The 12,727-nt window shown below is 35.5% G+C and overlaps 1 protein-coding gene across 1 annotated transcript in view; it reads right to left on the bottom strand.

Moving 5' to 3' along the window:
- CFAP54 (cilia and flagella associated protein 54) overlaps window positions 1–12,727 on the bottom strand; it is a 112,620-nt gene that overhangs the window by 22,698 nt on the left and 77,195 nt on the right. Inside the window, exons 49-54 of the mRNA XM_049792263.1 lie at window positions 10,604–10,657; window positions 8,986–9,202; window positions 8,476–8,570; window positions 6,802–6,971; window positions 1,886–1,988; window positions 293–431 (exon numbers count right to left, since the gene is read on the bottom strand). Coding sequence (XP_049648220.1) covers window positions 293–431; window positions 1,886–1,988; window positions 6,802–6,971; window positions 8,476–8,570; window positions 8,986–9,202; window positions 10,604–10,657 — 778 coding nt within the window. The remainder of the gene's footprint in view (window positions 1–292; window positions 432–1,885; window positions 1,989–6,801; window positions 6,972–8,475; window positions 8,571–8,985; window positions 9,203–10,603; window positions 10,658–12,727) is intronic.

Raw genomic sequence — 12,727 nt, 5'->3', positions numbered from 1 at the left:
TTAATTACATTAGAACATTTGAAACTTGTTCACACGCAAGTGGCTTATCAAAAGATATTATCATTAAAAGAAAATAATTATAATGCTTTGTGTTTACATGCTCTAGGGAGAGACCGTGCTCAGGAATGTATTTTCCTTATTGCATTGGATGAATTTAATACAAATAATTGCTCAGTGATAATACAGCCCCCCAAACTACTGTTAGTATTTTTTATTTATGAATTAGAATTGTGTCTGAATAGGCTCACTTGCCCATTATAATCCAAAAGTCTAAACCAAAAAAGGGTAATACCTTCCATATCACCAACACCATGTATCTGCGTTACTAGCGCAGTCACTAACATTGTACGACACCTTAGCCACAGATGTACATTCATGTGATCTTGCGCTGTTATACTGTGAGGCAGTCGAACATCTTCAACGTAAGCATCCTATTAATTTCCAAAAGCAAGAGAAATGTTACTTTGAGTCAACTACTTTACTATGAACAAAGCAACAGAGCAGTGTCAGTCTAAAAATAAATCAAACTAATACAAATATATTACAAATAATAACATAATTATAACCAGAAGTTTATTTGAAGGGTAGATACATATTTTTTTGATAACAGAAGGCTGATTATTATTTAACTTCTAATTTACAGAAAAAAAAGAATTGTAACAAATTATAATTAAACCAGTTTTTATGGGACAGTCCATAAATATATCCATATACTATATGCGTCATGGAGAGTAATTCTAATAGTTTGGATTTTATTCCTCAAACAGGCACATTACACAAAACTCTAATGCACATAAAAGTCTAATTGTAGAGCAGAATCAATATCAAGTTTGGGTACGTCACTAGTGATTAGAAAGAAATTTTTCATTTTTTTATTTCTAGTTTTTTAGTTTTTCTGGTGATTAGAAACAAGTATTAATGTAATATAGTACTGGAAGTGTTCGGGAGAATTCTCACCTCAACTCCCTGTGCCACCTTCATGTATTATGAACAGTCTTTCTATTACTAAAATTCTATAGTCTATATTCTAAAGATTTGTTCTAGCAAGCAATAAATGGACAGTGCACCACCTGTGTTATACTTATACAAAAAAAATCATAACGAGTGACTTGCATTGATGCAAATGAGTCAAAAAAAATAAAATAGCCATAACTCAGTTACCGGCTACAGGGCAGTCCTAAGAAAACGTAGGAGCAAGTGCAGAAAGACAGAAGACCCTGGTATACAACACAGACAGAGAATAATTACACTGCACGCAAGAAAAGTCCAGTCTCATTATGTGCGTGACAAATCTGGCCTCACTGCTCAGTTGCTCTGTCCACGTGAGTCAGTTTGACTTACTGCACGCTCCAGAGTGAGTGTGTGTGTATTACCAATAGGTTTTGCACATTGGCTTTCCAAAGCATAGGTCAGTATCCCCATGCGTTAGACAACAGAAGTCAGCTGAAATCTTGCTGAATTTGAACACAGCAATGACGTGAAGTGGTTGGTCTGGCTCTTTGAAAGAGGATACTCTGAAGTAGGTTTTCAATCAAAAAGCCTAAAATACCTTAACTGAATAATACAAGATTTTCACCTGATACCTATTTTTTCACTTCCTGTTTCTTTGGGTGTTTTTAAACAAAAGATTTTCAACGCTGCCATTTGAGAGTATAAAACAAAAACTGTAATTCCTAACCACATACAAATTAAAATTATGATTATAGACATATTGAATACACTATAGGCAAGCAGGTATCTGAAGCAGGTCATACATCACTTTCTCCCCAGGTTAATGGTAACCACATAATACAGATGACTGCTATGTTCTAGTATTCTGAAAATCACTCAGTACAAAACTTCATATACTAAGCAACAGCAGTTTAAAACAAATACCCACACATACCAAACACTCCCTTTCATCCTTTTCTTCTTGAAAATGTGTCACTTCCGTCCTAAACATTTTTGCATTTTGGAGAAGTCGAATTGCAGAGAAAGCCAAAGCAACACTGTGAGACAGAACAATGTTATTAAAAAATACTAAGGATATTTGCCATTTTATGCTTTTATTGTAATGGTTACTTCATTTCTCATTATGTCAGAGATGTCTCTCAGCAGTTATCAATTTTTGTTTCAGTAGAACAAAAAAATTGCACTTGGATTATATTCTGTAATTTGTAGGCACTCCAGGATGAAAGTGAGAAAACAGCAGTAAGAGAAAAAGTTTTGCCAGTAACAGACATACCCTGATAATAATGGATGAACCAAGATAAATCTGTTGGAGCAATCAAAACAGAACTCCCCTATAAGCTTCACTTACACGTATCTGTCTTCAGGGATGGGCTTTTAGAAATTAGAAGATGTAAACATACCGAAAATGCCAAAATAGGAGAGTTCTGTATCTCATCCACAACTGGAGAGATAAGAAAACACCTTCCTCCTTAAAGCCTTTCCAGGCTATATGTGAAGCCTTCTGTTAAATCCACATGACCAAATACTCACAGGATCTTAGTAAACTCCATCAACCAAAAACTGAGCCCCGTGCCATCCTGTCAGTGAGCAATCACATGGCACTGAGCCCACTGCCCCCCGCTCCCTCTCATAAATCCTTTTCTGGAATTCACTCCAAAGAGCATCTAGAAAGATACAGACGCTGTTAGGACTGGTGCAGCATTCAACCCCACATTTCAAAAAATTGTGAGTTGGGATCTCAAAACATTTCAGGTTTCTTAAAATATTGACTACTAGGGTTTTTTTCTTTTTATGCTGTCTTTTTAAAGCTTTCACATATCCTGCTCAATTTTCATCTATAAAAATGTATAACAGCAGTCTTTGTGAATACTATTATTTTCACGATGTGAAGACACTTGCAAAACCAACATAGTAGGATCTTTTTCACAACAGGATTTGTTGCCCAAGAACATGCTACTCAAAATATTCTGAGAACTGCCAAAACCAATGTCTCATGGTATTGGTTTCCCATCTGTAATTGTACATTTTCCCCTTCATCTGCAAATCTTTACGTTCCTACCTCTTCTCTAAAACATTTTTGGGGTTGGTTTTGTTTTGTTTGGTTGGTTTTTTTACAATTCTACTTACTCTCTACCTGCTGAAACATATTTTCCTAACGATGCAAAAGTACCTGAGGGTATCCCTAGCTCACCTCTTAAAAGATTTTTCAGCAGGTTGATTGTTAAAAATGTATAACCAAAATTCTCATCTATGCTGTCTTTTTATTACATAGAGACTGGCCGCTATGAAGAAAAAGAAAAAAAAAAAATATGAACACCGTAAGTCCTTTTCACACTGCCAGAACACTGTAAAGAGCTTTTAATGCAAGAGAGATTCAGGCTCTGTGTGCATTTACTGCTTTGGAGAAGTTCTAGACTAATCGTTGTAAAGGCAAAGTTCTTGACCACGCACAAAGGAGTCAGAACAAGAGCAGCACTACTCTGAAATTACTCACATTATTCTGCCAACATGTATCTAACCACAGGATGGGTAACCTCCAGACATAAGAGGGTAGTTAAAGCCTTCCTGTCATTTCTGATTCTATCCTGCTCGGTGGTTTTGTGAAGCAGACCTGGATGAATTACACCAATTCAGCACACACCGACCCCAAAGTAACAATGAGAACCAAAACTGTTAATATCTCGTCTTTCAGCTCCCAGAATTCAATCCTTATGAATCTCCTTCATCATCCCTTTACCTCAGTTTTATTTGACTAAATGAAACCAGAATAAATCAATGTTGAATTTGATGATAACCTTCTCTCTAACAATGGAAAAGATGAAACAGAATCTGCTTATAAATGCAACACAGACAGAAAGGATAACGCAATGAAATATCCCAACTGATTTTCTTTCTTTTTATTAAGGAGAGTTTTCCCCTGAAAGCAGGCATCAAGGTTAAAATTACAGCAAAACCTGACATTTCTCAAAACATTCTTTGAGATGCTACGGCTAACATTTCTCAAGTAAGTTGGAGAAGGTGCAGCACCCAAGAGTATATGCAGGCTTTTAAGAAATATTAACCCAACTTCCTGAGCACCACTGCCTCCGGTTTACTGCTGTTGTCAACATTTAGCAATTCTGAAAATGAGGCATTTCTACCTACATGCTTACACATCAATTTCATGAGTAAAAGGTAGACCACAAGCCCAAAGATTCTTCTAGGTATTGTTTTAAGCAGACAAGCACATATTTGGGGAATTAGAAAGCTCACATACTTAGAGGGGACACCATGTAGGTACTGTCCTTGAGATCAACGGAATTAGTCCTATACATAAACTTATTCTGAGGCATAAATTTTTTGCAAGACAGAAGCTGTAATGTAGAAGCTTCCCTTGATGAAATTTTTGTGACCCTCTTCTGCTGTCAGTAAGAGTGATGCGTCTATATATTTCCCTTGACAAAATACACATCCTTTCATCAGCTGAATCAGAAAGTGACAAGATGATCAAAATAGGGAAGTACAGCTGACTATAACAATTTCACCACTAAGTCATTTCGCCAAAGGAAAAAAATGATGAATTTCTGTAATATCATGCAAAGTTTGATTTCTAGGCTGGCAGGCAGGAAACATTCAGCTGTCTGAAGGAATGTTTCATTTGTATCTGAGGCAGATATATCAGCAGTTTCCATGGATGGCAGTGCAATAAAATTGCAAAATAGGTTAAAAACCCCCAAACCCTTGCTTTGTTTGTTGGTGGGGGTTTTTTCCTGCTATCTGCCCACTATCAATATATAAGGCCCATTAAAACACCTATGAAAAATTTGAGTCTCCCAAAAAAGGAACCATAAAATGTTTGACATCCATTGGAACCCTTGATACTCTAAAAAAAGTTTCTTCAGTCTAAGGCAAGTTATAAGCCAAAGAGAAACTACACTCAGGATATAACTGCATGTCAAAAAGAAGGGTCCTGCACCGAAAATGGCCTGCATACTGGAACCAGTTTAGCAGGGTGAGAGTGTCTGGGTCAGAACTCTACTGAAACAGGTTTTAGCAAACCTAGGATCAACCTAATCCAGGTTTATGCACAGGATATTTCATAAGGCTGGATACTGCTCCTTAGTTACTAGTAATTGTAGAAAATCCACATGGCACTCAAAAGCACGATGAGGTCACTGTCCAAGGATTTGTTGTTTTGTCTTTGACAAATTTATGGTAAGTTAATCTAATTCAAAAGGCACTGAAATAGATTGATATTTCACAATGAGAAATGTCCACAAATAGCCTACAAGTTCTTACTTCACATCTTCACTAATGACATTTCTACTAAATTATTACAGCCCTAATAGCTGAACTTTTGGGAAACTTCTATCTTTCAAAATAACATAAACAAAACCCAGGTGAAAGACCATGCTGCAGCTCTCTTACTGTCTTCAGTTCAGTACTCTATACAGCACTTTGAAGCTCCTGTCCTTGTTAATTTTATTTTTCTATTGCTCTACCACAGCAGCTAAAAAGGAATTGTGCTATATAAAGGCGCTCTCATTTGAAGGTTTGTTTATTCATCTGAGACAGCTGGAAGAACGAAGATACTTTGCTTTTATTTTTTCTTAATTGGGTAAAAAGGAAAAAAAAAAAAAATTAAGACTGATTTTTCTGTTGCCCTGCTGAATCACCTACTGCTTCATCAATAAGAGCATTACAGCAATCTTCACCAGTATTCCAACAATAAAAATACGTTAATTTTGCATTTTGCTTGGTGCTTATTATAATGTAAGATTTACTGTAATAATTTTCATGTGTTCAGTCAGATTAGACCTAACAAAAGTTACAAATACTGATTACATTCTACATAATCTCAGTACAGTCTGGAAAGTGGCAGTGCTACACCTCTATATGCTGCATCTCTAGTTAAAAATTTGTACCCTCAAAGATTTTTCAACATAATAAAAAAATTAGATAAAAAGAGCTTGACACTAATAAAAATGATGTATTGTTAAACTAGTAGCCTTCTTAGACAAATTAATCTAAAAATCACAGGTATGCTAAACAGAAGAATCCTCCTAGCTAAAAGATCAAAAACACGTTCAGAATTTAACATCTTAAAGAATATGTTTCTGTATGCCCCATATATTCAAAGAACAGCACAATTGTAATTTCATTAATTTCTCCAAACGAATTCAGAGCCTCAGAAAAAAAAAAAAGTCACAGAATTTGGAAATTATAATTTGGAGAAAATATCTGGCAGATCCTGTAAATACAACAGCATTTTACACCCTATCGCTAACAAATAACTAATGCCTGCTAAATTCTATTCTAATATGTTAAAGGTTACATCAATGCTTTTTAATCAAATTAATTTTACAAATACAATTTTAACATTTTAATCCAACACCAATAAGTACATCAAGGGGAAATGTTCTTTTAGGACAGTAATACAGGGCATTCTAGAACAAAGCAGAATTCAGGAGTTCAGAAGTAACATTAGTGCTTTGCTGTACACTTCAAAAATTATAAAAAACGCATGACCTAACATATCCAGACTTTTATGTTAACAAAAACAGTGAACATTGCAGCTTTTTCTTTGTTTTTGTATAACACTATCACAAAAACACTTCAGAGAAATCATAGGCCAATAACTGATGATCTTTGAAAAAGTAAACTAAAGCAATAATAAAAAATGAAATTCCAGTGTAACTTACATTTGTAGTTATACTACTGGGGTTGTTATGGTCGGTTACTAAGATTTAGAATATTAATGTAGATGTAAAGAATTCAAAGAAAAAATTGTTGGATTTTTTTTATTATTTTTTTTTTTAATCTTCTGCAGTCAAGGCTGTGCAACATAAGGGCGTTCATAATATTACTTACCTGAAAGCTGCTTGATGCCTTTGCTGAGAAATAGCAGCAAGCTGAAGTTTGGCCTCAATAAGAGCCTCTAAATCTTCAGCAGAACACCGAGATACCTCCCCTTCGTATTTGTCCTGTATGTTCTGCACAAGATGGCTAAGACTTTCTTCAGCTTCTGTCAATAAAATCCCCTAGAGAAGAACACAGTATTGTATGATTTCAAATAATAATGAAAGAAATAAAAATTTCTTTTAAAGTATTTTATTATCTTATAGCCTACTATCCATCGCACCCTAAACCAAATCAACTTGAATACAATATGCCTTTTCTATAAAGAGCACGGGAGGTTAATTTTGCTTTTTTCAGGTTTACAGATTCAATGTGCTGAAAGTAGCAACATCTTAACTGTACCTGTACTATTGCAATTTATGCTTAACTACATATTTTAAGGCTTAGTAATATTACTCAATACTTTTGCATTCTTATCATTATCTTACAGCTATATTTGGTAATTTTATTCTGTACTTCTTACTATGCTTAGTAATTTTACACAATAAAATACAATATTAAAATACAACATCAAACATGTTTCAAGTATTACATTCTTTACTCTACTTTGACAGATCCTTGAGTGCAGTATGTATCCTGAAAGTGCAACTGCAATTTACAGTCTTTCCAACAAAGTTGTAAGAAGCTGTAAAAAACAAATCTAAAAGAAAGTTAATTTTAAATAAAATCTCAATCACAGAGCTCTCAGCAGAATTCAAAAATAATTCAACAGTTTGTATCATCTAATGTCTTTTTTTGACCAGTTTCCTCAGTGAATTCAGAGCTCTACCCAAAAAAACCCAGAAGAATAGAATGGTTAAAGAAAAATGAGAAGGATAAAAAATATGTCTCTTAAACAAGCCCCATTCAAATTAATTCAACATTTTTATTCTAGTTATTTTCAAGATGCTGTTTTCAAGCTATACTACAACTTTCAAGTTTCTACTGTATGGCATATACCAATTACCATATGAAATCATCCTCCATTTCTCCAGATGTATTTTGTACATTACTTTGTTTGTAACAATGGCCAAAAGTAGATACGTCCAAAGTGGAAGGTGCCTTTGAAAGAAGAGTATGTCAGCCCTCAATTTTGGTCTTTTTGTGATGCAAAACTGCCAAGCATGAATTACAATTAAACAAAACAAATACTAAATGAAGAAACAAATAAAGAAACAAACCAACTCCCTTCAAACAAAGAAGCTAATAAGCTGTGGTATGTTTTCTCCAAAATAAAGTATTAGAAAGAGGAACATGAAAAATTTGTCACATTTACATATGGTAGAGAATGGTTTTCCATTTATATGTAGAGCATACTGCCCCATCAAAGGGTCTCTGACATGTTGTACAGGCGCCAGCCTCTGAAAAATGATTTTATCGTTGAAATCCCATTCAGTCTTTACCCTTGATGCTGAAACAGTCATACTGAGATCTGATCATGACAGGGAGACCGTTTGAAAAACTGCACCAAAACACTGAGACTTCATGTATGGCTAGTAAAATTACAATCAGATTAGAAAGAGAAATTTCCAGTCGTCTTGCTCACGCCAGCCTCCCGTCATAACTTCTGTTACACTGAAAGCATTAGCAATGTTTTTAGATCAATCCGCAGTTTCTTAAGCCTTTTTTCCTAAAACCCCAAATTACCTTCAGCATGGCCATATTTAATTCATCTTTACAGTCAACGAGCTGCACCATTGTGACTCTTTGTTCCTGTTGTCTTGAATTTTTATCAGTTTCAACTGTAAAATACATTTTAGATGAAATTTCAGAGGTTAACAATTGGACTTGATGATCTTAAAGGTCTTTTCCAACCTAAATGATTCTATGATTCTAGATTAATAGATTCAGACAAAGCGTTCTCAGTAATTTGATGAATAAGCCCCTTTTTCTCTATTTATAAATGGGACTTTCAATATCAAAATAAGTGAGGAAGAATGGAATACAGCTCTAATAATATTAGAGATATTAGCTTAAAAAATATTAAAAAATCTTAATGCTTATTATTATTTCAATGACGACTGATTTTCCCAGCATCTTTTAATATGAATATTCTTTATAATATGACATGTTAATGCATATGGAGTTAAAAGTGGAAAATCTATGCTTGAAACAAGTTCTAGAATAAATGCACTTTTCCACCACCCTTGTAATTACCTTTTACATGTGATGCTGTAATTCTGCTTGGCTCATTCAAGCTGTTGTTATCAACAGAATAGATGTGTTTTTCCACTTTTTCAGGTATATTATTTATTGTGGCAGAAAGGCAAATGATGAAATGCATTTTAGCTAAGGTTAATTTATTCATGATTTGTTGGTTGCACAGCGGCACCATTGTTAAAGACAGACTCCAATTAAATATGTCTTCCAGTACCTACGAAAAAGTTAACAATTGGGACTATTTGAAATTATATATTTTACATTTTTCTTGTTCAAGGCATATTCTGCTTCTATCAGTAACAATGTTTATCAACAATTAACATCAATAGTAGTACTAAGGTCTTAGTCATTATGGATGACTTACTGTTTTCCTTTCCAAACTTAAATCACCCGTTAGTAGCACTTCCTACAGCCTCAGTGATTAGTTTTCCACTAGAAGGTGGTATGAAGTTATAGCTATTACTGAGTTCTAGTTTTCTGCATAGTCCATAGCACCTTTTGAGCTAAGGTGGTCACAAAAAGACACGTAGGTAAATCTGTAGTTCAGAAATCTCAACTCAAAGGAAAGTCTGTTGCTACAATTTACCCTAACTAGAAGGATTAAGCAAGGAAAAAAATTCTTGTATCAGACCATTGTAGAGTATTTCATAGAGTCGTTTTGTTATTCATTATAGTGCCCTTGTTTTATCTTGATTTTAATATTCTCACTTTAGATTAATAAATTTAGAAGTTGAAAGTCTACAAAAAATCTTTGCAAAATCATAAGGAGACCAATAAGAGCCCCATATAGACTGTGAAGTGTTCAAATCAAAAGCTCAAGATAAAGCACAACTTCAAAATAAATCTGAAACTAGTTAGATCAAAAGCTGTCAAGATTGATATCTCATTTCTGTCTTATAATATCGACTGTTGTAGGAGACACACAAGCTTACTGTAAACAAAAGAGAGAAAAGTGGAGGAAAAAAGTGGGTTTTTTTCTACTTTATCAATTCGTTTTTATGGTACAGCTTCTTTTCCACATTCTGCTAACATTTACCCCTACTGGCTCAATGGATCTGTGACAAGGCAAATGAAAAAAAATGATTAAAACTGAAAACCAAAAAAGAAGTCATTGATGAACATGTGATTTTAATTAAAATGAGAAATGACTGTTCCTTAACTGGTTTACAGATTCACCTTCCCTCCCCCAGAAACAGATTTCAGCCCCATTCTGAATTAGGACAAATCTATGAGGACAGCTCTGATTGATAGAAATTATAAGGTTAGAATACTGATATTCGTGGTATTTTAGTAGGATAAAAACCAGACCCTACATATCATGACAAAAACTGAATAATTCTACTAGTATGCTTTGCACAGACAAGTCACAGATTTGTGCATATTTGGTCTCTCATCTGAAAAACAGAGATAATGGTACTTGCCTCTCCCTTGAAAGGTCAGCCATAAAATTTAAAATTTAGGAAATGGTAAACTGTTGAGGAGAGTATGTTTTCTATTTACTGGTTTTTACCAATAACAAGTATATTTTCTGAACGAAATAATCTCTAATTGATGCCAGAGGAATAAATATTTATGTCTAGCATAACATTTTTAGCTCTTTCAGATTTTTTTTTACCTGTAAATTTGTAACAGTCAGAAGAGATTTTGAGGAGTCAAATTTCAGTAAGGCCTGTAAAATGGACAAAACCAAAAATAAGTAATGAGTGTAATACCATGTGAGTATAAAATAAGTGCATTAGCAGAGCAGTGGACAAGTGTAGTGCATTTCCAACTATACTTTGAAGGCTCTGAAAATACCAACTACTTGGCTTCTACAGGCTCTACGTTTCTGAACCATAGCCCAAGACCCAAAACTATCCCTATACCTATGCCATTCACCAGGACTATTCAACTTGAAACAGGGGAAGAAAAAGGCATAAACCAACAAAAATCCTTTTCCAAATTCTAGGAGCTCTATAGACACCAACCATCAATTGTCTTCTTGTTCTTTACATTTCTGAATCCCAAACTTAACTCCGGATTTAGCACAAGCCTCCTCTGCTATTGACAGATCTGTGAATGGAATGAAAACAAGAGCTACAAGCCAAGATCAACTGGAGACCTCAGACTCCTTGAAGGCTCTTAAAACAACTATTTCTTCATTTATATATGCTTCAATTTTCTGAACCCTAATCCTAATTCTAGTCCTTGCTCAAAAACCCTTTTCATCAGGAGACAAATCAGTCTACTGAGGGGAAGGAAAAGGCAGAGGTAATGATCATTTCCAGCCTTTGTCATAACTGAGAGCAACCGTCACTTGGATTCTATGGGGGGGTTTAGTGACTCTTTTATTAAATCGGTACTCCAGACGTAGCCCTCTATCATCTCCCTCATTCCCTGGAACATGGGTCCTTTTATTTTGCGAGCTGTTCAGAAGACCAGCAAGTACTTAGCTTCTAAACGTGTCACACTTTAGCCAGACACCTAATGCTGAACCTCCTCTGCTGTTCACCCAAACGCTCACGTGTGAATCCAGTTAGAAGACGACAAGTGACAAATCAACCAGACCTCAGCCTAACTCTGTGAGCTCCTCAGACAATATACAGACTAAGGAAAGGACTTAAAGATGCATTTTAACCTGACTAGCAGCAGTAAGGAGTAAATGCATTCTACTGTAGCCATGAACAGGAAAGCTTCGCAGAAGCAGCTCCAGTGAGGATGCTGATAACCCTTAATGGCTCAACCTAGCGAGAATGTAATGTAGCTTGTGCTCTAAGGAAAAACACTAGATTTCAGTTTCTTATCTTCCCATGCAGTTAGTATGAAAGTGTCATTGGCAAATTAAAAAGGTCATCTTTCTTGATAAATATTTTCATTTTACTTTTATTAAATTCCTGTTTAATTTAAAACCTAGCACCACTGCAGGTTGTTCCGGAAGGAGTGCTTGTCCATATTTCTGTTTTTATAAATGCAAACATTTGACATACTATCATAAATGTAATTACTCCCTTATTAATTAGCTTATTCATAGATTTGTTGGCTATTGCCAAAAAAGATACTGCTGCTCTGTGCTGGTTATAGCCATTGTAAGGCTGCAATGTAAGGAAAGTCAGGCCACGGGTTGGCTGGAAACTCCCTCTCAGGGTTTGCCGAGGTGGAAGGGGAGAGAGTTCCCTTCAATTTAGCTCATTAAACTCTATTTGCTCTGCAGTGCCAGCTTCACTGTCTACAACACAGGGTAAGGGAACCAAATGTGAAGTCATGGAGGTGGGTTAAGAATTCCCCTTTCAGCACCAGCCTGTAATTATCAACCAGATTATAAATATCATCCTATTGCATGTATAGAATGTGCTGGACAATCAAGTTAAACCCACGCTGCTATCAAAAGGGGTGTCCCTACCTGTCCCACTAGTCTTCTATCACACGTTCAGTCCAGCTCCCTAGTGCTGGCGCACATACTTTGTCATGGGGTGACACCTTCCCAAAAGCACCACCCAGGTAAGGGAGACCTTGATTACATCTGTCTAGTAATAACTCATTAGATTATTTTGGTATGGACTTGGAAAACAAGGAAAGGCTACCTAATTGTTATGGGGGAGGCTTGCCTGATTGCTCTGGACTGTATCTGCCTGCACAGGTTTGCTCACAGGTAAGACAAAGCAGCCCAGGTCAATCGTTAACAGCTTCATAACCTTGTAGCACATTAGTGATCAAGGTAAGATCACCATTTGGCTTCAGACATGGAGAAAATCAGAGAGGT

The sequence above is a fragment of the Accipiter gentilis genome, chromosome 34, assembly GCF_929443795.1.
Source record: "Accipiter gentilis chromosome 34, bAccGen1.1, whole genome shotgun sequence".
Taxonomy (NCBI): domain Eukaryota; kingdom Metazoa; phylum Chordata; class Aves; order Accipitriformes; family Accipitridae; genus Astur; species Astur gentilis.
This window is presented reverse-complemented; position numbering and strand designations above follow the sequence as displayed.